Genomic DNA, 27,913 nt, shown 5'->3' on the forward strand with positions numbered 1-27,913 from the left:
CAGTGGCGGAGGGAGAGGGTGAGCCTTTACGCAGGGCCAGCTCTCCAGGGACTAGATAAGCTCCCATGCTCAGAAGCATCTACTCCACTCAGACATCCTGCTCTGTTTACTCTCCCAAAGCAAGCAGAAGGATTCACTGAGGTGCTCCACATTTCAGAAGAGGCAGAGAACCCTTCTGTTGGTAGCAAGACTGAAATCAGACTGAAGTGGGTCAAAGTAACAAGACCTAGCGAACATGAGAGGGGCTTCTGAGTTCAGAACACCTGGGTCCCGTTTCAGCCTCTGTCACTTACCATGCTGCTTATTTAACTTTGAAGCTGTGATGTTTTTCATCTATGGAGGGAAGATAATAATCGTATCTACAGGATGGGGTGACTAGGAGAATTAAACATGACACACGCGTGGAAAGCAGAGCGCCTAACAAAGGAACACGTGCAGAACGAATAGCCAACATCATCCTCGACGCCCCTAGAGCTAGCATCAGCCTCGCCCCGGTCTCAGTCCACCCTCGTTCGGCCAGCTCACAGAAGATGCTACGCAGGAACTAACACAGGCGATGCCCGCATCTCCTTCAGGACACAGACACCAACAGGCAGTGTAGAACAGTGGTTCAGAAAGTGAGTTTCAGAGCGGACAGACCCAGCATCCGGTCCCAGCTCAGCTGCTTCCTAGCCGTGTATCCTTGGGCAGGTTGACACCGCTAAGCCTCGGGCTGCTCATGTGTTAAATCATGCCTATTTCTAAAAATGTCCAGGTGATTATAAAGTGCTTGGCATGGGCTTGCACAGTAAGAAGTGGGCATTTCCACCACAGGGCAGCGTGAAACCCAATCTAGAACAGTCTCGTCTGCCAGAACTTTCTGTGGTGAAGGAAATGTTCTCAATGTGCGCTGTCCGACATAGTAGTTTTTAGGACACAAAACAAAACAAAACCGAAAACCTCCTCCTGTGTGTTTCTCCTTTACTCTCACATGACAACCACACTTATGACATTTCTGACACCAAATATATGTGGTTCCCCCGGCCCCGCAACAAGCAATGCTCTGAGACACCAGCTGGGTGTCCTAACAGTGTAACGCAATTCTGACACTGTCTACCTGGTGATAGGGTCAGGCCCCACAGGTAAAGGGCTCCTTCCCATGAGACTGCCCCCTCTTCAGACGCCACGTGCAGGTCCAGGTTGTTCTCACCAATTGGTTATAGATTAGAGGTGCCCACGACCCCCTTCTCAGGTTCGATTAACTTGCTAGCGCAGCTCCCAGAACTTAGGAAAACCATTTCCTTACTAGATTACTGGTTTATTATAAAAGGATATGACAACGATAGCCAGATGGACGAGCTGCATAGGGTGAGGCCTGCGGGAAGGGGCATAAAGCTCTGTTGCCCGCTCTGAGGAAGCCACTCTCCCAGCACCTCCACGCGGGCGCAGACCCGGGAGCTCTCTGACCTCACACTTCTGGTCATTTTGTGGAGGCTCCATCATGTAGGCATGATTGATCAGTAACTCAATCTTCAGTCCATTCTCAGGAGAGGGGGGTGGGTGACGCTCAAAGCTGCAAGCTTCTAATCATGGCTTGGTCTTCCTGGTGACCAGCCCACACCCAGGAGCCATCCAGGAGCCCAACTGAAGTGGCCTCATTAGAACAGATATCACCCCAGCACCCAGCAAATTCTGAGGGATTTTAAGAGCTCTGTGTCAAGAACCAGAGTCAAAGACTCTCAAGTATTACAACAAAAGACGTTCCTCGTGTTCTTCTCCCCTAGGAAATTATAAGGGTTTTAGGAGCTCTGTGCCAGGAACTGGGGACAGAGACCAACATATATATATTTCCTATTATTTCACAGGTAGCCACTAGCCACATGTGGCTTTTGAGCACTTGAAATGTGCCAGGGGCGACTGAGACAGTGAGTTCTTAAATTTTATTAAAATTTAACTAATTTCAATTTAAATCTAAACAGCCACATGCGGCTAGAGGCTACTACACTGGACGGCACCAGTTCTAGAAGGACGACCTGATACTTCCTGGGTTTTTAGGAAGCAAAAGGAGGGCTTTCAAATGGGCTGATGAGGAAAGGCCACGTGGGCTAGGGGTCTTCTCTGAGCTGGCCTCTTAAAGAACAGATTCTGACTTGCAGAAGGCTTGTCCTACTTTGCGTGATGGGGAACGGGCCATTTTTCAAAAGGAAGGGATGTGAAGCTAGGCTGAGTTAGAGCCTCTCTTCAAAGGGCCTGATTACCAAGCTAATGAGGGACTCTCAAGAGGCCACAGGGAACACTGTTTCACGGAGAACAGGCGACATGGGACAGTAGTTCCTGCCCCCAAAGCCAGCTGTTACATGGGGATGCTAGCCCATCTCTCCTCACCCGTTGTGACCTAATGTATCACGAACACGTCAATGACACATGTAGCTACTGTTTCCGCAGCTCAGCAGACCGTGTTCAGGGATTATTTAGGGACATGGCTCTCATCTCAGAGTGCTTTGCCTTTATACACAGATTAGCTCAGAAGGCAGGCAGAGGCCCTCACAGGGTCCCTCAGCCATACTGCATATATGAACCACACTTCTATAGAAGCTATTCCAATGATTGCCCTCACTTTACAAGTAGCCGAACAGATGCCAGCAGGAGCAAAGGGGACAACTCAGGGTCTCGCCTGCTCATACAAGGATAAAGGGAGCCCAAGGATAAAACATGGTTCTCGGGGCTGATAAGTCTTTCTCACTCACTGTGCTGATGGTTACAAGAAGGGGAAAAAAGGAGATTATAGCCCAATGGCTTTAATACTAGAATTACCTTGAATCTACTAAGATACCTGCCATCTTTGAAATATACAGCAGGAAGAAGAAGTAATTAGCTGGCTTTTTGCAGCTCTCTATAACTGCAAGGAATTAACAGGAGCGCCATGGAGAGGATTCTTTTTATGTCCTGGCATATACCTTTGGCTACAAAGCAGAACTAGCATTTATCCTGAGTAGAGGTTTCAGTGACTTTCCATGCCCCGTACAAACATCAACCAGCAGACAGCAAAATGAGAGGCCAAGACAGTCAGAGCTCTTCTAATTCACACCTGTGTGGAAAAAGCCCAATGATTCCTGGCTTTGACTTCTGTTTCCTCTCTATTCTTTCTCCAGTGAAGGTTATGGAACAGGGAAGAAGAGTCATTTGGCTGAGAAAGCTGGAAATTGTTTTGCAGTAAAAAGTAAGGGTTTCTCCAAGGGAAAATTAACTGCAGTTACAGAGGTGCCCTTTGGACTTACAAGGACAGAGCCACTCCACCGGCCGGCCATCCCTGTAATAAACATGCTGACTAACATCTGCAGAGTGCTTTAGAGTTCAAGTTTGTTTTGTTTTTTAATATTTATTTATTTTTGGCTGCGTTGGGTCTTCGTTGCTGCGCGCGGGCTTTCTCTGGCAGCGGCGAGCGGGGGCTACTCTTTGTTGTGGTGCAGGGGCTTCTCACTGCAGTGGCTTCTCTTGTTGCAGAGCATGGGCTCTAGGTGCACGGGCGTCAGTAGTTGTGGCATGTGGGCTCAGTAGTTGTGGCTTGCGGGCTCTAGAGCACGGGCTTGGGAGTTGTGGCACATGGGCTTAGTTGCTCCGCGGCACGTGGGATCTTCCGGGACCAGGGCTTGAACCCGTGTTCCCTGCATTGGCAGGTGGATTCTTAACCACTGCGCCACCAGGGAAGCCCTAGAGTTCAAGTTTTAAACACATAGTTTCACTTACATTGTATTGGAGCCTGACAATCATGCTGGGAAATAGGTGTGGGGTATGAAGATTATTCTGCCCATTTTACAGATAAAGAAAATGAGGCTCGTGGAGGTTAAATGTCCAAGATCGCACAACTGGTCACTTGTACAGCCGCACCATGAGCTTCTAGCTCAGTTCTTAAATGCTGCTCTTTCCACTTTTGCAGCAATTAACATTTTGTGGGGTACATTGCAGTTGTCAAGGCATTTCTGACTTGCATAGTGCAGTTCAAATCGTCAGTGCACTGCAGTATATATGATTACTTACAAATGAAGAAATTGAGCTTCCAGAGCATTTGTGTAACCTGCCAAGATGATGCAGCTCACAAGTAGAACTAAGATTGACCCTGTATTTTCCCCTCCGATCCTTTATTGGTACCAAGCACCGGTTCTGCTTCTAAGCTGTTTTATTTGCGCTCTCACACTGAAAACCTTCCTAAAATGTTTAAGTCCATTTCCCTTCCAGCACTGGTTACAAAAGTCTCATGAAGACCTTCCAGCCTTGGTTACAAAGTCTCATGAAGATAGTGGGATTTTCAACACAGTGCGGGGAAAGGGGCATGAAGGGCCAGTCCTGACATGGCCTTAGCCTATCACTGTGACCCGCAGCTCTGCTGGTTTGGTGCATCTGCAGTCAGAGCTGAGGATACAGCCTGGCACATCTCGGGAAACTGTAGGCCAGTGACCTTCAAGGATACATAGCCAGTCAGAGGAAGAGCTGGTATTTATCTTTTGATACAAGGTATATAGGTAAATGCCTATAGGGGTGGCTAAATCCTGGATTTGACCCCTTCTCTAGTACTTTTTCCAGCTCACGAGACCCGTCTAATTACAAAACAGTTGGAGAAGAAAAATATATGATCATGGCCATGGTCAACAATGATTAGTCCTCATTGAAACAGACTCCCTAGTAAGAGTGTAGAGCTGCTATCACACCATCCAGTGGATTTTCCTGAAGGGGAAAAGGAAGTATAGATCATCCTGCAAAAAAGACTGGAAGTCTAAAGGGGCCACATTAATTCACATTTGGACAAGACACAAGCTATAGTAAGGTACTAGCAGGTCCCAGTTGAAAGTGAAAGATTCTACCAAGGAAGCTAGCTCCATCACCTCCCTCAGCTTTGGACGGGCTGGGAGACTAACAGGGACGGAGGGAAGACAAAGCTCCTGCATCGCAGGCTCAAAAGTCAGAACAAAGACCAAAGCATGATATTAATACGGAAAACATGTAGCAGACAGCAAGTGTGGCATGAACTTAGACTTCGGAATGAAAAAGCCCCAGGTTCGTATCTTCCATCAGTCACCTTGGGCAAGTTCTGAAACCTCTCTGTGACTGGATTCTTCATCTTTAAAGTAGAAATGATACTGTCAGCTCCTACTGTTTGAGCACTTACTGTGTGCCAGGCACTGTTCTAGGCACTAGATGTATATGGCCTCATTTAATCCTTTCAACGACGCTGGGACGTTTGTGAGGGTTGTTATAATTATTTCCATTTCCAAGTGAATAATCTAAGTTACAGATAAATTAAATATCACGCTCCAGGTAACACAGCTGGTACTACTTCCCATGCAGAATTGTCTTGAAGATGAAATGTTAATATATGTAGGTAGATGGCATTAGTAGAACCCCAGTAAGTGATAGGGTCAGCTAGTATTATTATTTATACTATTATAACGGCCTGCTACAATTCACTACAAGGATAAATAAAGTACTGAGCCTCTCACATCTTCGGATATTTAAACAGGCTGGCTGCTGGTGGACCATTTGTCTTACCGGCATCTACATCTTTTCCAGCCCCTTGATTCTCTTAAACTCTTTACACACAGGGGCAGCCTCCTCCCAGACTTTTCCCAGCACTAACACGTGCTTAATCCAAACAATGCAAGATTTATGGCATTCCTTTATTTGAGTTGATTCCAATGTGTCAGCAGATACGAATTGCAACATAAAATAATTACACTTGAAAGTGAAATGCAGGCCTAAGGATTCTGGTTGCCTATTTTTTTTAAATGCCAGCAATTTCTGAAAGACTGGATTTATTTAGTGCCCTTCCCCCCTCCTCTTGAGCACTTAGAGACCTCAGCATTTAGGAATGCTATTCTAGCTACCTTTATTAAAGACTACTTTATCAATTACCATGACAATTATTCATACTATACATGAATGTACTTTATAGTTGCCACATGTGCTCCATACACAAAGGAATAAAACCTATAATGCATCTTCCTTATCAGTAAATCCTAATGGGTGATACAAGCCACAGACTCCTGAATGGGAGCCACTTAGAAGTGTGACAGAACCCAAGTAGCTTGAATTTATATACAAACAAATTAATGGAGGCTTTAATGAAGCACAAGAAGGGGGTTCCCACAAGGAAGATTAGCAATTAGGGCAGGAAGAGGCCTATTAAATCATCTTGTCCATCCCCAACCATTTGGGCTGTTCCCTATAGCAAAACCCCCTTCCAGGTTAAATTACCTGAGAGACTGGGATTCCGTTACAGCCCTTGGGAAACAACTGACTGCCCAATCAATCTCCCCATTCCAGTTCTTTTGGTTACATGGCAAGAGATTGGAAAAAAACAAAAAGCAAATGAAAAGTGACTGTATCCCAGGGAAAGTCTTATATCAGCCTCTTTTCTTCCCCTTCCCTTTCTACCCTCTTTTCAGTCTTCTGGAATCATTGTTAATTTAAGACATGGCATTTCAGGTTCATTTACCTGCATCTACCTCCTCTTATTCTATCCAACAGTGTGTAGAAACTGAAGGCCAATAAAGGCAGGCGTGATGAAAAGAGTACTTTTGGATTGAGGTTGACACCATCTGAGTTTCAATCCTGACTTGGACGTTGACTACCTGTGGGATTTAGGCAGGTCACCATTCCTCTCCTAGTTTGAGTTTTCTCTGTAAAATTAGGATATATTAGCTTGATACTCTGTCATAATAGATTTTATTCATTCATTCAACTTTTTTTTGTTTTTTGCGGTACGCGGGCCTCTCACTGTTGTGGCCTCTCCATTGCGGAGCACAGGCTCCGGACGCGCAGGCTCAGCGGCCATGGCTCACGGGCCCAGCCGCTCCGCGGCATGTGGGATCCTCCCGGACCGGGGCACGAACCCGCGTCCCCTGCATCGGCAGGCGGACTCTCAACCACTGTGCCACCAGCGAAGCCCCACTCAACTATTTTTAAGTGAGTACGTACTATCTGAAAGGTGTGTGCTAGCACTGAGGACACATCGATAAATCCCATGGTTCCTGCTCTCAACGGCACATAAGGTACTGCAAGGTATGCTGTCTCAACATACCCAATTATAATGCATTTTAAAAATTGTGATAAAATATACATAACAAGAACTACCATTTTAATCATTTTTAAGTATACAGTTCAGTGGAATTAAGAATATTTATACTATTGTGCAAACATCACCACCACCTTTTTTATCATCCCCAACTAAAACTCTGAACCTACTAAACACATACTCCCCATTCTCCCCCACCCCCATGCCTGGCAAACACCCTTCTGCTCTCTCTGTCTATGAACTTGACTACTCTAGGAACCTTATGTAAGTGGAATCATACAATATTTGCTTTTTTGTGACTGGCTTCTTTCACCTAGCATGATGTCTTCAAGGTTCATTCATGTTGTTGCATGTATCAGAATTCCCTTCTTTTTTAAGGCTGTATAATATTCCATTGTCTGTATATACCACATTTTGCGTATCCACTCATCCACTGACAGACACTTGGGTTGCTTCTACCTTTGGTACAACACATTTTTATAAATATTGCAATAGAAGTGTCTGGTGTATGAAAGTATAGACAAGGGATATCCAACCTAGGTTGGTAGGTTAGGGAAGAATTTCTAAGGAAATGGTACCTGTGCTGAGAGGCCTGGAGGAGAAACTGGAGTCAGCCAAATAAAGGAAAGAGCCAAGAGAGGGTGGGTGGAGGGAAGGCAGCGGAAGAAAGTTCTAGGCAGAAAAACCAAACCAAAACAAACCGTGTGCAAAGGCCAAGAAAGAAACCACTGAAAGTGGTTCTCTTTGATTGTGCGGGTCAGCTGGGGATGACGCTGAGAGGATTTTCGCTCTTCTGAGATGATCATTTCTGTGATTCTGTTCTCCACACAGTATCTCTGTATTGTATGTCTATTTCACCAACATTCCCTGTATGGATCAATTAAATATCTGCTGGTTTAATTAGAATGACTCTGTTTGCTTTTCTTTTCAGGTCATTAATACAGAAGCACACACGTATGAACCTGAAGTGAGGCAGCCATGCCGTGATCTTGCTTATCACACTGTCATATAATTGGTTATTTACTCAGTTGCTAGTTCATGAGCCCTGGGGAGGAAAGGGTTTTCCCTGATACATCTTCATATCTCTGTGCCTGGGACATACAGCACGCTAGGTAAATGTTTGATAGAAGAATTTAATTTTTACAGATGAGAGTATCAGGGAAAGAAAAACAAATGACTTCACCAAGGTGCTGATGGGAGCCCTGGTTTGTTAAGGATGCAATTTTACACTCTATAAAATAGTTAACCTTAACTCTCCCAATGATATTCATATACTAGTTTCATAAAGAGAAATACAAGCAAAGGTAGATTTGTGCAGAAAGTGCTCTAAGGCTAGAGAAATGGCCTCAAGAGGTTTAAGGTGCATTCAGTTTTCTCGAAGATTTTAACCAGGTGGCAGAATATAGACACTGTGGGCGGAAAACCAAAGTGATACATGCCCTGGGTGTACTGGAGCTGCCCTGAGGGAGGCCACACTCAAATCTCATTATTTCAGATCCCACTAATTCTGAATGTGGACAGAACCTGGGCTGCATCCCTTGCTCAGTAAAACTGCTGTCCATAAATTAGATACGGTTCTTAGAACGTCAAGGGAGGAGTTTATTAATTGCTAAACATTTGGTATGTGCCAACTTTATTCTTCTCTTCTGACAAAACTAATGTACGTAATCAAGGAGTACTTACTTGCAAAGAACTTCAATATGCATTCTTTCCCCCAGAATTACTGCAACAGACCTCTGCAGAAGGCCGAAGTCATCCCCATCTCCATCTCATAACTGAGAAAACGTAGGCTCAGAGTGATGGAATGACTTGGCCAAGACTGTACAGCTTTATGTGTAGGAATGAATATACAAATAAACTTTATTCTGCTTGAAAGTCAAAGATCATAAATCTTAAATTATAATAGTAAAGACTGTCAAGTTTTCTCTTCTTGGTGACATTTATTCATATATGGAAAATCAACAATATTGCTCTAAACGCTGCTCAGCCAAAATGTATGACCAAAGGCAAAATGGTGGTCCAGACAGTTAACACCTTGACAATTTATAAGCCAAGCCTTATGAGAAATCCATTTTCAGCCAATTCTCAATGCCCTTTGACATCGTTCAGATCTGTAGGTAAAACCAATGGACCATTAGTCTCATTAGTGTAAAAGACAGACTCCACCATCATGTTGCTACCCTATGACTATCATAAGCGGATAAGGAAATTAAGACAGAGGCATTAAAACTAAAGTTTAATATCAAAAAGTTTAAAAATTTATATTTCACAATAATTGGTAATACTCCATGCTGACAAATATGTAGGGAAACAGTATTTGTACCTCTGGTGGTACAACTTTCTAGAACATAAATATGAACCCCCTTCCCCCCCAAAAAAGACCAAAGCATTAAAAGTATACATACTTGTTGACCCAGGAATTCTGGAACTTAACTAAAGGAAATAATCACAGGTGTGTATAAAAGGATGTGCCCATAGATGCAGATACTAACAATAAGGTGTTTATTAAATTACGTTATACTCATAGGCTAATATTCTTTACAGTAATTGAAAATGATGCTATAGAAAAATATTTAATAAAAGAAAATATGTGGATAAGTAATAAAGTAGGTCACAAAGCAGCACGTATAGTATAATTTCAATTAAAAAAAAATATATAGGGCTTCCCTGGTGGCGCAGTGGTTGAGAGTCCGCCTGCTGATGCAGGGGACACGGGTTCGTGCCCCGGTCCGGGAAGATTCCACATGCCGCGGAGTGGCTGGGTCCGTGAGCCATGGCCGCTGAGCCTGCGTGTCCGGAGCCTGTGCTCCGCAACGGGAGAGGCCACAACAGTGAGAGGCCCACGTACCACAAAAAAAAAAAAAAAAAAAAAAAAAAAAAAAAAAAAAAAAAAAAAAGAAAAATGTTTAATAAAATATGTGGATAATTAATAAAGTAGGTCACAAAGCAGCATGTATAGTATAATTTCAATTTAAAAAAATATATAGGGCTTCCCTGGTGGCGCAGTGGTTGAGAGTCTGCCTGCCGATGCAGGGGACACGGGTTCGAGCCCTGATCTGGGAGGATCCCACATGCCGCGGAGCAACTACGCCCGTGCACCACAACTACTGAGCCTGCGCGTCTGGAGCCTGTGCTCCACAACAAGAGAGGCCGCGATAGTGAGGGGCCCGCGCACCGCGATGAAGAGGGGCCCCCGCTTGCCGCAACTAGAGAAAGCCCTCGCACAGAAACGAAGACCCAACACAGCAGAAATAAATAAATTAATAAACTCCTACCCCCAACACCTTAAAAAAAAAAAAAAAAAAAAAAAAAAAAATATATATATATATATATATATATATATATATGTAAAGAAGACTATTGGTATATACACCAAAATATTGACTTGGTTTATGTTTAAGTGGTAGGATTTCAAGTAACTTCTATTTTCTTCCTTATGACTATTTTATATTTTGTAAATTTTCTATAGTAAATATATGCTACTTTTATAAATAGAAAAGGCATAAATTATAGATAAGGATTAGTCTCTGTCCATTATCACTGTGTGACTCTGGGCTGGCAATCAGACTCTCTGAGCTCCAGGTCCGTCACCAATAAAATGGCACGTGTAATACATATATTGTAAGATTAACGTGAAGATCAGCTGTAAGAAAAAAAGTGAAAGTAGTTTCCAAACTACAAAGAGATTCTCAAACATAAGAGATCCTTTTTTTTTTTTATAATCATTGTATCTGATGAAGTTTTTGTTAAGTGCTAGGGTGGTTGTATCATAGGCTAGAGATAGCCAAAAAAAAAATACAGGCACAGACTTTGACAGCACAGAAATAAACATGAAAGAGTACGCACGTCCATTCACACAGATACACGCACGTCTATTCACCCGAATAGATCATCCTGCACAGAGTCGTGAGATGATGCATCTCTGTATATGAGTCTCAGAAACTCTCCTCGGACCCACTGATATTGAAGATGAAGCATCTGTTCCTCAAAAGTGAGGTTATGACCGTCTTGGGTTTAGACACTTGCCAGTACACTCTTTATTTTCAAAATTCTAAACATATAATTTCAAAACAGTCTACACATTTCTTAGATACCACGAAAAATTCAAACCTCCATCTCTGGAGGCGCAGGCGTTTTGTATTTAGATATTGAGGCCAGGCTTCGGTGTAATTTCTTGGAGATTTGAAATCTCCTGATTTTCTAAATCATTTAAGAAGTCAAATCCATCCTGCCAAGCAAATCCCTGAGCTATGTGAGTGAGGCAGCTTGAAGGAAGGCTGTGTACCAGGGTGATCCCAAAAGAAATATTTGGCTGAAGCTACAAGTATAGGAGCTGCTTGCAGCTGAGACGGCTGCATGCTGCATCTGCTGTGGGCTCATCAGACGGACTGAAACCCTGGGCTCGAGTCAGGACTGCGAGGTCACTGGCCTTTGTCCTCAGTGCCTGGAGCACTTCTATCCTCCTCCACCCTCCATGTTCAGGGCTCCATCCAGAATGGAGCTGGTAATACCTATATGTAGTTCACAGTGTGATCATAAGGACTGAAGGAGACCATGCATGTAACTCACTCAGCACAGTGGATATATAACACTCCTAGGTCATCCCTCACCACCTTACCAGCTCTCCTAGGCTAACCTCCTCTCTCTCATCCTTTGCATCAAAGCGTAGTTGTACATGCTCCAGGCTGCAGAGTGCCCAGGCATCAAAATTCTGAGGCACAGACGCCAGGACCCTGAAGGGACTCCCACCCCTAGGCAAAGCTCCCGCTGCTGGCGGGGCACAGAATGGCTGTGAGAAGGCAAGAGTTTTTATCCTCCAGGAACTTACTTGTAATATTTAGTATAGACCTCAACACATAGTAGTTGCTCAATAAATGTTCGTTTCTTTCCTTCCCTTCAATTAGATATTACCTTTCCCTCATTCACATCATATATTATACTACTTTTATAGCTGGCTGTACTTTCTATCTTATACATACTGGGTATTTAATAATGCCTTTGGAAAATATATACGGCAATAGAAAAAAAGTGACTATACCCATATGCATATGAGAGCATAGAAAAGGGGTGAGAAAGAAGGATAAAGGCAGATTAGATGGATGGGGAAAGAGAAAGGAAAATGGGGGGAAACAAATTACCTATGCATTAAGGTCATTAATAACACCGGAAATTGAGACTGAATATATTACATGTAACCTTTCATACATTTCATATAATCTTCTATTCATCTAGAAGCTAAAGGAACCCTGGGAAGGGCAGATATGGCTTGAGGAAAATGGGTTGTATCACTGAAGCCCATGGCAGAGGGGATGAAGTTGCTATTTACTGTTCTCAGGGAGATAATTATTCTTAGAATTTAGATGCCACCCACAACGCCCAAAGGTTTTAGGTGGACACAGCTAGACAAGAAGGTGGATCAGAGGGCTGCTTGATTTGTACAATGAAGGAATTCAGCACAATGCCACAAGTATCTCCTGGGAGCTTACCACGTACCAGAAGGTGGTAGATATAAGAGTAACCAAATAATGGACCCTGGCTTCCAATTACTCATGGTCTAGGATTTTCATTTGTTTCTTTGTTTAAAATTCTCTCTACTTTTCATGTTTGTAACTAATCAGGGAATGCAAATGCTTTACCAGCTTAGCATGGTTATTCCTAATCTGTAGAAAAGCAGGGAAAGGGGCAAGAAAGAAGTAGTGACCATGAGCATAAGACAGAAAAATGGGAGGGCATTAGGTTTATCTCACTGTTGATGCTAGAATTAAAAAAAAATACATATGTATTTTTTAATTCTAGAATCAATATATATACAAATAAATAGTTTTATTTAAATGAATGAATGAATAAGGTCAGTAACTACAGCACAAAAGAACAAATGATGAAGAAGTCAGCCAGGATATCACCGAAGTGTTTTATTCCAGGTAACATCTAACCATCCATGTAAGACAGACACACACCAGCTTCCTTGTTGTGGCCGGCAAAGCAGTGTGAAATGAAATAAATGTGGTGGGCAGGGCAGCCCTCATTAACTGAGACATCTTAGCAGTTCACTTCACCTCTCTGAAACTCAGTGCCATCCTGTGTAAACCAGAGATAATTCCTCTATTTGGAAAGACTTCTATAAAGCTTGGCTAGTTAATTACTGCTCATATACTCCAGAGGAGAACACAGAGCCACTAAGAGGTTCAGTGATTCATAAAAGTATGAAATGAGATGTGCGTAAAGCACTTACGACAAGATCTGGGACAACGTTAAGTGCTATTGCTATCATCACTATTATTGTCGTCGTTGTTTTTATCATTACAGCTCGATCTGCACCTTTTTAACCTAGTGACGATACAAATTCAGGTCCTCTGACAACAAACCCAGACTTCCTTGCATAACACTGGTCATCCAGGCCCCAGGTTCCACCATGCACACTTCCCCAGACAGAGTCTCTCCTCTGGTGGATGTTACCAGGCTCTCACCTTGACCTGGGCTCACCTTCTAGGAAACACATTCCTTTATTGTCCCCAGAATTGTTAATGCTGCTCCACCTCGGGCTGCCGCGGAGAAGTACTTGAGAGGAGCACAGAGAACCACCTTATCAGTGCTGGCCCTAATTATAGCATCACCATTTCTACACAAACAGCTCCTGTAAGGGGTGTCTTCATAAAAATAGAACCACCTATTAAATAAGTGAAGCACAGTCATGGAAAATGAGTTTTAAATTAAAATTTAAAATAAATGTGCGAGATAGAAAAACAATAAACAGTAGAACCCATATAAAGCAATCAGCCTTCTAAATAAAAGCAGAGACACCCAAACTAACAGCTCTGATTTATCACGTGTAACGGCCCCTGGAATTTGGATGAGAATTTTCAGAAGTGTCTTCTTCCATTACTCAGTTGACCCTCAAAACTATAGGAAGCTCCCAGAGCATGTTCATATCTGTGATTTACGAGGCACATGTGTCACAGGCCCTTTAGCAGGGAGAAAGGAAGTACAGTGGGGAAATGCTGTGACCTCGCTATACTTTTTATCTTTTTTCATAGCACTGATTACTTTCTAACAGAGTATATTATTTATGTATGTCTATTGTTTCTTGTCTGTCTCCCCGCATTAGAATGTAAACTCTACAAGGGAGAGTCCTTCCTTTTATTTACCAATGTCTGCACACCCCTGAGAATACTCCTTGGCACACAGTAGGTACTCAGCGAACATCTGCTGAATAAATAAATGGATCAAAATTTAAGAGTAGTCCTGGTCAAGTGACTGAACCTCCCTGCGGGTGAGCCACCTCATCTGTAAGATGGGAACGATAATATGTTACTAAACAATGGATTGCAAGAATTCAACGAGAAAAATATATGGGAAGCACTTGGCACAGTGTCTGGCAATTAGCGCTCCACAAATGGTAGAAATAACTAACACAATTCCCAGAGCTGAATATTTATCATCAAAGTTTATAAAAAGCATTCATCCCCAAGGTCAGCCACCAAAGAGCAGGGAACAAAGGGCCCAGAGATGAAGACCAGAGATCTTCAGCGGGTGTTCATCCTGCACTCCTACAGAGCTCGTCATGGGGTCAGAATGAGCAGATTAGAAGACTCCTCGGTAATCACCCAGACCAGAGCCAGCAGACACCAAGCTCCTTTGTCTACATATTGTCCGTGGGGGCCGTCACATAACAGTGGCCAAAGTAAATGGTTACGGGAGACCGTAAAGCCCACTTATGCTCACTATCTGGACCTTGAAGAAAAAGGCTGAGGAATGACCCCAGGGTTCAGATGAGGAGAGAGTCCCAGAGAATAGGCAGAGGATCCATCCCCGAGGTCACACTGCACATCCAGGCAACTGCCACCTTGAGCAGCAGCTCACACACCCCTCAGAGGCCCAAAGAGTAGCTGATAAACCTTTAGTCACAGGGCTGGTCTGCACGACAAAAATCCTCAGAGCAGTTAGATTTCTCCCCTGGAGAACAAACGCACGGTCACGTGCTTTCCAGAGGCCCTAAGGATGCCCTTGAAAAGGAGAGAGACCACACTGGGAACTGAAAAGAGCACAGGCCTTATCACTCTGCCATGCCGGAGCCAGTGCCCGGCTCTGCAATTTGCTGTCTATTCAGCCTTGTGCAAATTCCCTTAACCTCTCTGTGTCTCAGTTTCCTCATCTGTTTAACAGGACAAATAGTACTTTCTTAGCTGAGTTAATTAGGGGATTGAATTAAATGAGACCAAGCATGTAAAAGCAGCTAGCCCAGCAAACAGTACCTCTTTACCTCCTGAAAGACCAAAACTGATAAAATGATTCATTAAGGGAAAGATAGTACATTTCTGAGTTCACCAAATCTGCTTGAAAACATTCGTGGTCTCACTTTCCAGGGTAAGATGAATATCCATTTTTTTTCCCGTCATGAATTATCCCCCATCTAAATTATCTAACAGAGGCAGCTTCCGGACAGGGCCGATTTCTAAAAAATATGTTGGATTTGAGCTATAAATTGATTTTTTATTGTGATAAATTAAAATCCAATATCACCCAACAAGACACTAAACATACAGAGGCCCAATTTTTCCCCTCAGATGTTCGGTCTCTTTGATATGAAAATGGACCTGGGGCAGCTGTCGGGCTTTGGGAGCCTGAATGTTGAAGCAAATGAGCAAAGACTATGGAGATGGTAGAGGGAGAGGGAGAAAAAGGTAATGAGGAAGGAAGGCAAAGTAAGGAAGAGGAGGAAGGGAAGAGGATGCTTCCCACTTCCTGTTCTGTGGGCATTAGAGAGTGACTCAGATTCGATGTTCAAGCCTAGGTGTTTTGCATACAATTTGCTGGGAGGTCTCAGGAGCCACTTACACTTTTTTTTCTTAACATTTATTTATTTGGCTGTGCCAGGTCTTAGTCGCACCATGCATGTGGGATCTAGTTCCCTAACCAGGGATTGAACCCAGGCCCCCTGAACTGGGAGTGCAGTCTTCACCGCTGTGCCACTAGGGAAGTCCTTCAGGAGCCGCCTCTTCTCTTTGGCTTCTGAGTTTCTTCACTTGTAAATGAGTGGGTTAGTCAATGCCTGAGGGGCCTTCAACCCCTGACATCCTAGGACCAGAGTACTCTGAATCACATATATTATTCTTTCCATGCTCACTGCCTGCATGGCAAAACTTGCATCTTTGATACACAGCATCTTGGGCTCCAATATCTAGCCCAGACAATGAGAATTTCATTATAAGTTTACTTATTCGTTACTTCCTGTTCCATCCTTCCCTCGCTTTTGTTCCATCTCTCCCTGACTGACTTTCCTCCCTTCCTTCAATGTGCCATTAGCATCTCTGTCACATACCAGGACCTGTGCGAAACCCTGCAGATACAGCAATGGATGAGACTAGGGGCCTCGTGGAGCTTGTAGTCTGATGGAAGCATGGGTCAACTCATTCTGATACAGACGACCGTGTGCTGTGATAAAGGTGAACAGAGGATGCTGCAGGAGGAATATGAAAGGATTTCTTAATTCTGAAGGGAGGACATAAGAAAATCCATATCAGAGAGGGGATAATAGAGCTAATATTATAATATTAACACCTAGAGCTTTTTATTATACTAGGCACTATTCTAAGTCTTAGGGGATTAAATTAAATCCTCATTTAATCTTGCACTAATCCTAAAACATAGGTACTTTGATTATCCCCATCTTACAGATGAGTAAAAGAGATACAAAGTCATTCAGAAAAATTGCTTTAGAGCTGGGCAGGAACGGATAGCTGCCTCCATAGCTGGCCAGGAACGGATCCAAGGCAGCTCCTTCCACCATGCCCACTCTCTGGTTGCCAGTACCATACCAGTGAGGAGTGTGGGCTGTGGATTCAGACAGACCCAACATGAATACTGCTCGGAGGATGAAATGCATAAGGCACTTAGTTTACTAAAGCACCTGGCTTGAGAAAGGGCTTGATAAGTGGTCACTGTCGCGCTGTGTTGCTGTTGCTACTGTTGTTGACATTACTGGACCTTGAGGTGTTCACTGAGTGAAGAAGGGCAAAGGGATATACAGAGTGGAGGGGTCTCCTTTCGCTAGTCCTGCAAGCTGGGCAGTGAATGGTCGGTACAGGAACTGGCAAGATGGTACCCCCGGCGTTCTGCTCATACACGAATGATACTCCCAGGTCTGCTACGTACAGCTGGCCAGGGGGTACACTGCATAGATCTACGGGGAGGTAGTCATCGTATAGTCATCAAAAACATGTATACTTATTGCAACCGTTTCCCAGCAAAAGTCATATCCCGGGCAATGAGCCTTAAAGAAAGGGACTTTTCCCTGATTTGCACAAAGACATCTGATGGGTCGAGGGCGGCCTTAGAGTCACTGTACCTACCTCTCTGTATAGCTAGTGCAGCTTCAGGGCCACAGAATACAATGAATAATAACTCAGGCTGTAATGGACATGATTCAACCAAAACTCTTTAGTTGTACATTCCAGGCCTCGCAACAGGGCCCTGCCAACCCTCTCAGTTTTCTCTCACTGATAGCAATCACACATCCTCCAATCCAGAATATCCAGACATCTCAACTCTTCCCCACACCTGCCCTTCTTCATGACTTTCTCACTTTAGGGCCTTAGTAAACACTCCCCATAATTCCCTTTGCCTGGATACTGGTCCTCTTATATCTCTCCCTTGAAACCCTGCCCATCCTTCAAAGTTCAGCCCTTTGTTCCTAAATCATTCCATATTTCTTTTCAGATGGAAGAAATCTTTTTTTTTTTTTTTTTGCGGTACGCGGGCCTCTCACTGTCGCGGAGCACAGGCTCCGGACGCGCAGGCTCAGCGGCCATGGCTCACGGGCCCAGCAGCTCCGCGGCATGTGGGATCTTCCCAGACCGGGGCACGAACCCGTGTCCCCTGCATCGGCAGGCGGACTCTCAACCACTGCGCCACCAGGGAAGCCCCATTTCTTCTTTTGAACTCTCATGATAATTTTATATTTTTCTCTTATCATATTGTTATTCTTGCTTTGAGTTTTTAGTTATATACATAGGTCTTGCCTCCTAGGTTGTAGGTTCCTTGAAGAAAAGGTTTCAGGCTAGTTCATCCCTATCCATCACGTAGAATATCCCTTTCACGCAATAAGCATTTGTGGAATGAATGAATGAATGAACCAATGAAAATGGCAGCATGGTCTAGACAGGGATTCTTAACTTTATCTGACCCAACACCTCCTTCTTATAAACCAATATTTTGTAATTCTTTTATTATCTGGAAATGATTATATAATCTACCTGTACACATGAAGTTTAAGCAAGTCAAAATATCCTACTTATAAAGGAGACATAAAAGAAGATGATTTCTAATTAAAAATAATATGAATTTCTACATATAAAGGCTTAGTTACAACTACACTAGAACATAATGACACTGTCTTATGTTTGTGCTTTTCTTATAATAAATTCAGTTTTAAGAGATCATTCAACTCTTCCCTTTATATTTGACATTTTTAAAGATGCGCCATATAAGTCCAGTTATGGTGAACATGATAGCTATACATGAAACTGATGGAGTAGTGCCCTGCTGGTGACTCAAATATGAAAAGCATCACAGGGGAGTGGTTTTCCAGAGTGATGACCAACTCTTGATGAGGTTTCAACAGAACAAAGCACATCTTTCTCTCTGTTTAGCTGCATTTCTGGAAAACTCACTACTATGAATATTGTACAAAATCACTTTTTTTATAGATAAAGTAGAGTTAGGTTTTAGATTCAGGTCATTATAAACAGGTGTTTCATCTACGTGAATGTGTGATAAGACATTTAAAGTCGTATGGCACAGGAAACATTCGTGTTGTGTGTGAATGTCCTGTACATTGCAGAGTGGCTAGCATCCTTGCCCCTAGTAAATTCCTACATCACCACCCCCTTCCCCAAAAGTCGTGACCACCCAAAATGCCTACATTAAGTTCCAAAGCAGCCCCTTCTGGGGATAGAACCAGTCAAGTGGAGAATCTCTGGAGTAAAAGAAACAAAACAAGCTTAGGAGTTATAAATGTGAATTTGAATGCAATTCTTGCTACTCATAGTAGCCTCGGGCAAGCCACTCACCCTACTTGTACCTTAGATGGCTCATCTGTAAAAAGGGGTAATAAAACCTCCAAGAATTGTTGGGTGTCCAATGAGACAGAATCCACAAAAGCCTGCTATAGACGGTCCTGCTTATAGGCTAGTCACCTTGTGAGAGTCCTATGTACTGCTTCAATGGCTCTCAGGATGACAGGGGTGTCCCAGGTCCCAACATTCAGCTCTGCAACGCCTTCATCTTCCTACCTGTCTCCCTCCCTAGGACCAGTTTCCTTTGCTCCACCTCAGCTGCTCTCCCCAAGTCCACTCAAAATATCTAGTTAGAAATAAAGGAAGAACAGTCCTGTTTTTGAAGAGACACGAATAAGGTGATATCTGGTTTTCACTGAAGAATAAATTATTAAATCAGCCGTGAAATGTAAGTGCAGCCATTACAGTTAAAACATCATTACCCCTCTATTATGAGGGACAATATTCAATCCTGGGCCACTCTCCACCTCTCCCCTGCTATGCCCTAGTTTTTCTGTGTACATTTGCTGAGTCGTAATCACTAAGTCATTTTATTTTCTGTGCAATAAGTACTACTGAGCACCTACTATGTGGACATCACGTGCTAACCAGATAGATAACAGTGATGAACAAACAGATACAGCCTCGTTCATATGTGTGTTGACAGACGTGTTCAATAAATATTTCCTGAAGGGAAAAATGAACACACACACGTATCTTTCTCCTTTAGACATCTGTGCATTTAGAAATACGTTTTTCTCTTCCCTGGCTCGTTTCGTTTACCTGGTCCTCTCCAACTCACTCCTCCACTGCCAAGTCAGTGTGCCCTTTTCTGTGAAAACCCCTGACTATTTCAGGCAAAGCTCGGTCTCCATCCCCTGAGTACCGACAACTCCATTCACACCTGTGTCTCAGCAGCTGTTAGTTCATTTTGTGAGTCTGGTTTCGCCACCAGACTGTGAACACCTCAGGGGCAAGGACACATCTTCTTCATCTTTGAATCCTCAGGAAACAGATACTCATGTGGCGTAAGACAGGCATCCGATATGCTCTTGCCTGACCGTGTACTGGTTACACTGCCGACATTCTATCCACAAGACAGTCCCAGTTGTAACTCCACCCCTTTTATCTTCACTCAGGAAAGCTCATTAAAATGAAAGTGAATAACGGTGACAGTAAGACAGGGATAATATTCAATCTGCTCTAATACGTATAAAAGGAAATCGTTTATAAACTTTGATATTGCTATGGTCTGAAATGTTTATATCCCCTCAAATTTCATATGCTGAAATTCTAACCCTCAAGGTGATGGTATTAGGAGGTGGGGCCTTTGAGAGCTTATTAGGTCATGAGGGTTTAGTGCCCTTATAAAAGAGGCCCTAGTAAGCATCCTCCCCCTCTCCCCCTTGCATCATAAGAGGACACAGAAAAAGGCACCATCTATGAGGAAGCGGGCACTCACCAGACACCAAATCCTGGGGCTATGATCCTGGACTTTCCAGCCTCTAGGACTGTGAAATAAACATTTGCTGTTTATAAGCCACCTAGTTTATAGTATTTTTGTTATAGCAGCCCAAACACACTAAGGAAGGTGTGATATATTACTAGCATTAAGTACTCTGGACGAGACTACCTGGGTCTGAATCTCAGCTCTGCCACCTGAGAGCTGTGTAATTAATTATTTGGACCTCAGTTTTCTCATCTGTAAAATGGTGATGATAATAGCATTTACTTCATAGAATTGCTATAATGTACTTAGAATGGTGCAAATGATAGTGCCAATCAGTGCTGGCTAAAATAAATGAACAAGCAAAATCCATCTGTGATTGTGGCAACAAGATGTTGCATTATCTGGAAAAGATGATACAGACCACTGCCCTCTATCCTGAGAAACAGACTCATCTTTAGGCTCCTGCAATTTTTATGATTTTTAAACATTTATTTATTTATTTATTCTTGGCTGTGTTGGGTCTTTGTTGCCGCGCACGGGCTTTCTCTAGCTGCGGTGAGCGGGGGCTACTCTTTGTTGCGGTGTGTGGGCTTCTCATTGCAGTGGCTTCTCTTTGTTGCGGAGCACGGGCTCTAGGCGCGTGGCTTCAGTAGTTGCGGCATGCGGGCTCAGTAGTTGTGGCTCATGGGCTCTAGAGCACAGGCTCACTAGTTGTGGTGCACAGTCTTAGTTGCTCCGCGGCATGTGTGATCTTCCCGGACCAGGGCTCAAACCTGTGTCCCCTGCATTGGCAGGTAGATTCTTAACCACTGAGCCACCAGGGAAGTCCCAATATTTCTGATTTTTTAATGACACAAATTATAATAATTCTATGGAATAAAATTATAAGTGGGGAGAGAAGAAAGCTAGTGAGTTTCCCTGGAAAGACATAGGATTTGGGGTCGGAAGGTCTGATCTGAGTCTCCAGCCAAGTCAGGAACACTCCCAGAATCTCAGTTTCCTTATTTGTGAAATGAAGATGACATCACTCCTGCCTTGGTGTCCACTGGTCTGATTTGAGGACCTAATAACATACTGACATGAAACCATTTCTACTCCTACTGCTACCACTCCTACTATTACTAGTAACAGTGAGTTCATTTATGACATATTCTGCATTCTCACTGATCCTTTTGACATATTAGCAATACCTAGATATCTGAACATATGAACAGCTTTTGTTATTGATTTATTTCCTGCAACATACTACTAATAAAATTTACTCACATAAGGTTTGGGATCAAGAACCCTTTGAAATTCAAGACAAGGTGTAAATTGCTGCAAAGGGTCTCTTTAATTGGGATCAAAACGCTTCTGACAGCTTTTGGATTTTTAAAATTGTAGCTATTGTCACGTTCTGCTACTGTTTCTTTTCTCGGTTTTGAAAAAAATTGTGCAGCCAAGCTTGAGCAGGAATACTTTAGACATGATAAACAACTAAAATTTGTCATTCCAAATGACAAAGACCTCGTTTTCCATTTCTTTGATATGTAGGACAAAACACTTCACTTAGACTCTTATCCTGCATAATTCAGCCGGTTCCCTGCTGTGCAACGACAAAGGTTCAGTAAACTGTTCCTGCTCATAATCTCCAATGGAGGTTTTGAAAAACCTCCATTTATCTGAAGATAAATCACATCGACAGGGTTGACTTTAAGGGAGAAACAGACTATTAAACGAGTCTGGGGAATCAACTTTGGTGATTCCCCAAAGATGTGACTTTGGTCAACATCTCACCTTCTACTTGACTTCCTTCTAAAATATCCCCATAACATGACTGTTGCATGAATCCTCCTAGGGCTGGTGAACTCCCTTGCACAGAAGGTGGTCCAGCTACATGCTGAACAGCTCTGACTCGCAGGAAATTCCTCTTCCTCATAAACTGAAACTGCTTCCTAGAAACTTCTATCACCTGGTCTCGGTTCTGTCCCTCGAGTCACACAGAACAAGTCAGCTTCTTTTTCTACTAGACAACTCTTTGGAGAGATGAACGCTATTAATATGGAGGGCCTTGCTCCCACCATCCTCTCTAGTTCAGGCTTAAATGTTCGATTCTCTCCACCACTTTTCCCCAGGCTTGTGTTGAGACAAATTAACAAGCTAGGGTAGCAGAAGCCCAATGATACAGGGCCTAAGGTTAATCAAACAGAACTGGAGCAGACGAAGCCAGACAGAAAACATTTAACTCTGCCTTCACCCCGATTCTCCACTAGGAGATGACATTTTTTTTCAACAAAGCCAAATGGCTTTGAGCTGAAATAATGACTTTACTGCTCTTCTCTTTGTGTCCAGATAAAGAATCAGAAAAATCAGATTATAAGGTTTGGTGGTATCTTTCTTTGGGGCCACGTTAGCCATCCTTGCGTGAGGATTTAGAGAAAGGTAAAGAATATAAACTACCTCTTCTCATTAGTTGAAGTTTGGTGATGAGAACTATTTGATGGTAGGGTACATGATGGAATAGCAAAGCCAAACACACGGCCCTAGACAAAAGAAAGTATCTGATACTCTGCTTTACTCCAGTCCCTTTGGTGATGCCAGTGTCATGTGATGGGCAGGCATGGACTTGGGAAGAGACTAGAGATCATGACTTATATTGGGCATATAAATCCTTGTGAAAGCATCTCTCAGGTAGGCTTGATCCACGCTCCTTGGATCCCTACCATGAAGGATGCTAAGGGGTCAATGATATCCTCCAAGTTTCTACAAGCCCAAAGCTCTCTGCCTCCTGTGTGTTAGCCAGGATCCCACGTGGCCACATCTGTGTTCAGAAGTGTTGGCCCAGCATAGTATTCAGTCCCCCAACTGCCCTGGTCCCCTCATCAGGATATACTTTGATTCGATTATATCTTTTCTAAAACGTGAGGTTCAGAACTGAGCACAGGTCTCCAAACGATAGTCTGCCCAGGAAAAGGAAAATCTTCCCTGATTTTAGAAACCATACTTTTATTAAAGCAGAAGAGGCTTACCCTTTTCTCTCCTTAATATCTTCAACTATAAAATGGAGATAACAACACTATCTACTCACAGGGTTGTTGTAAGGATTAAATGGATTGGTACTTCTAAAGGGCGTACAACAATGACTGGAACATACTATGTGCTTGACGCAGTGACCTGTTATTATTACTCTCTCATAGGACCCTTCTGAGGACAAAACTGAATAATGTACGCAAAGTGACTAACATGTACCTAGTATGTACTCAATAAACGGTAATTATTACTACTAGATTTTCTTATTGTGGTAATACATACATAAAATTTACCATTATAACCATTTTTAAGTGCACAGTTCAGTGGCATAAAGTACGTTCATATTGTTGAACAGCCGTCACAGCCATCCATCACCAGCACTGTTGCCCTCTCCCCAGACGTTTAACTCTGTACTCATTAAACACTAACTCTTTATCACCCCTCCCCCCAGGCCCAGTCAACCACCATTCTACTTTCTGTCTCTGTGAATTTGACTCCTCTGGATACCTCATTTAAGTGGAATCCTACTGAATTTGTCTATGTGTGACAGGCTTTTTTTACTTTGCATAACGTCTTCCATGTTGTAGCACAGGTCAGAACTTCCTTTTTACCGCTTCATAATATTCCATTACACACACACACACACACACACACACACACACACACACACCATATTTTGTCTATCCATTCATCCATAGATGGACAGTTGGGTTGCTTCTACCTTTTGGCCATTGTGAATAATGCTTCTATGAACATGGGTGTACAAATGTCTGTGCTATTATTATTCAGGAATAACTTTTCTTCAAGAAAATCCATTTTTTACTGTTAAATTATCATCCTACTACCCACTGCTATCCTAATATGAGTCAAAACAAAGGCGAGGAAATTATAATGCAAAACGACAAGGTTAGGTAACTTGGCTGGTTGAGTACTGCTTATACAGTACTTGACAAATTACCCGTGAAGTTCAAAGGAGGTGACATAGGCGGAGGTGTGTTAGAAGCTACATAAAGCATTGAATGAATAAAAGGAAAACATGTCCACTTGACTCTTGCTCTCTGGACAAAACAGATCGAAGAACAGAACGCTTTTCTGTTTTTCCCTTACCATCAATGAACAAGGCCAACAATGCAAGGCAAGTCCTGGGGATGAAGCTGGGAGCTAACTGCTGCTGGGAGGTTGATGAAAATACAAACCACTACTTCAGTGGGTTTAACAAACAGATCAGCCCTTACATTTCCTGATCATGCAGTGATAGAGTTTTTTCAAGATTGAAAACTCCATTTATTCTTTTTGACGACAGCAACTGCAAGGTGCCACAGGTTCAACTCAAGAGAGTCTGGATGCTTTGACCAAGTCAACTGACCCCCGTGCGTCTCCCTCTAGGATGCATGTCATTAAAGCTGCCGGCACACAAAGAAATTTAACTTAAACTGTCACATTACCCACCGCTCTTCAAAGCACATCAATCTCCCTATTGCATTACCAGGACTGTGTGACACTTTTATCCCAATTACACTGCAAGAAACACAGTCACACTGTGTTGGTGCAGTCACACTGTGACCAAGTCAGGAAAGAGCCTCCCTCTGATGGACAATCACAGTTGATCAAGTTTGTCAGTTGCTTTATCTGTTTTTATGCTTGTTTGATATCCCTGCCCAGAGAGTAGAGGCTTTTAAGGGCACATCTGTCAGTGGATTCAACTTCACCATGCCATGTTATTCTTTTACTTACCCCTGTCTTCTCATCAAAGATTTTGATTCCTCCAAAGGAGATGGTTAAAAAGATTTTCTGTTTGTGTTCTCCTTTGGAACGAGCGCCAGCAACAACGCCCTGTTGAAAGGAAGGATGTGGTTTTTACTTTAGTGTTTTCATTTGAAAATTCCCTCCAGTCCCAAAGCAAAGGCATGTCAGATATCATGAACCGAAGCCACCAATCATGCACACTCCATTCCCTCCCCACTTCCATGCTGCCTTCCCCGACGGGCTTGCATTTTCTTGATGTTTTAGGGTAATGCTTGTCCTCACTGCTCGAAAACTGTAGAAATAGATATTTGAACATGTATTCATTGGACGAACCAAGATTTATAGAGTCTCTACTTTGTGCCTAGATGCTCAGTTCAGAATTCGAGACCCCAGGATAAACAGAATATGGTCCTCTTGTTAAAATCTTTGCTGGGTTTTGTATTAGATATGGTTTTAACCTTTTAAATAAAGATGAGTCGTGGAATACATTCCTAAATGTGATTTTAATTTTATATTTCTGGGAAAAGTTTTCATATGAATTAATTTTAGAGATCAGAAAGAAAAGAAAAAATATTGCCAGACTGCATGTCTCAATTTTGTTTGGAAAAATGTGATGGTCGTATGTCTAAGGTTTGCAGTTTTTACCCACACATTTTGTATGTTCTTCTACCATTTTTCCAATCATTCCTGTGCTTTCGAGGAAAGTACCTACCAAGTGCCTTCCACTTCTCAAAAATCTGTTTCCCCACTTTTCCAAATTTTTTGTAAACTGAAGATATGTGTATGAGTCAATTAGAAGATAGGTGTCACAAAAGGTAGGTATGTTACTCTGCTCACTGCTCTCTTCCTCGTACCCAGGACAGTCCCTGAAGGTCAGGAGACACTCAGGAAATTATTGTTACATGAATGTGCTATCAAGAGTCCTCGCCAAAGTTGATATTATGCAAGTTAAGAGTAAAGACACTTGCTTTTTTTTTTTTTTTTTTTTTTTTGCGGTACGTGGGCCTCTCACTGCTGTGGCCTCTCCCGTTGCAGAGCACAGGCTCCGGACGCGCAGGCTCAGCGGCCACGGCTCAGGGGCCCAGCCGCTCCGCAGCATGTGGGATCTTCCCGGACGGGGGCACGAACCCATGTCCCCTGCATCGGCAGGCAGGCTCTCAACCGCTGCGCCACCAGAAAAGTCTAAAATAATCATGATTTCATACTTCCCAAAGTCCTTTGTGCTGTTCTGAGAACAACATGTTCTCAACCTCAGTCTCAGCAAATAGAGTGAGAGCTATGACCACAAAGCACAAGGAAAGGGCATTCTCCTGAGGCTGTGTGATTATCCTCCCTTTGGGTACTGGAAATAGTCTGCGGAATGGAAACATCTGGATTATACTCCTGGCTGTGATCTTGGACAAATGACTTAACCCTCAACTCTACTTTCTCAAGTGTAAATACTTCTCTCGCAGGTTTGAGAGAATTAAATGAAAACTTATGGAAAAGTACCTAGCACAACACCTGGTACACTGTAGGGATGCCATAAAAATTAATTTCTTCTAGTAAATGAATGACTGTCTCTTAGCGTTCGAGGTCCAGCTCCTGTTTGGTACCTAGCAGTAGGAAATTCACTCCCTCAGGAGCCTCCCATTCATTCTCAAGCACCTCTGACATGTGGATGTACAAAATGTTGAAATCAGAGAAAACCTTCAAACTAATCAGTCCAAATTTCTCTACCAACAGATGAGAAAACTGATGTCTGAAAGGCTGGGTGGACAGCCCCAAGATGGTACAGAGAGCTGGTGAAAAAGCTGAGACCACAGGTCCACTCTCAAGACTCTTGGTGCAGGGGTCAGTTATTATTCCTTTACGTGTGTCTTCTTTCTAGCGACCCCAGATCTCTTTCCGGTAATCCTACCCAGTGTTCCTCTCTTGACCCTTCAGGGATAGTACTCACTGACATAAGATTCCTCCTCCAATGACTGCCCTCTAAATAGTTAAAGAGAGTGACTCACCCCCAAAGCGAAGTCTCCTGTCTCTTTAACCCTTCCTCTTGTTCAAAGGTTTCTAGATTCCTCAGCGTGCTGTGTGCTTTCCCATAAATTCACTCAGGGATGGTTTTAAGGACATGGGAGAAGGGTCAAAGTATGTCTTTGCAATCCCAGGGATAGTTCTTATTTCTCTTCAATGTCACCTGATCAGAGATACAGCCTCTGACCCCTCCACTCTCCACACCAAGCTGCATCCCATTCTTTCCCCCTGCATCTTTTTTCCTCGTCGTACCCACTGGCACATTGTATGTTCATTTGTTGACTGTCTGCCTTTGCCCAACAGAACAAAAGCTCAACGGGGCACAGAACTTTGTTTTATTCACTCTACGTGCCCAGTGTCGAGAACAGAGCCTGGAATAAAAAAAGCACTCAAAAAAGTGAAGTGACTTTCCCCTCACTTGGGTAATGAACAAGCCAGGCTTTGAACCTATGAAAACTTGATTTGAAATCTGTGTTCCTGGCTGGATTTGGAGTAAAATAACTGATGCTGCCATCCCTACACAGCCCAACCTTCAACTTCACTATCCAGGCTTACGCAAAAGAGAGAACAAGAAGTAGCGCCATAATGGAAGCT

At 43.1% G+C, this 27,913-nt stretch overlaps 1 protein-coding gene across 6 annotated transcripts in view; it reads right to left on the reverse strand.

The window, feature by feature from the left end:
* Positions 1 to 27,913, reverse strand: part of DAB1 (DAB adaptor protein 1) — a 419,471-nt gene that overhangs the window by 110,937 nt on the left and 280,621 nt on the right. For all 6 annotated transcript variants that reach the window (XM_032607142.1, XM_032607180.1, XM_032607160.1 and 3 more), the window contains exon 4: positions 25,295 to 25,393. In XM_032607142.1, coding sequence (XP_032463033.1) covers positions 25,295 to 25,393 — 99 coding nt within the window. The remainder of the gene's footprint in view (positions 1 to 25,294; positions 25,394 to 27,913) is intronic.

Source organism: Phocoena sinus, chromosome 1 (genome assembly GCF_008692025.1).
Source record: "Phocoena sinus isolate mPhoSin1 chromosome 1, mPhoSin1.pri, whole genome shotgun sequence".
Lineage (NCBI taxonomy): Eukaryota > Metazoa > Chordata > Mammalia > Artiodactyla > Phocoenidae > Phocoena > Phocoena sinus.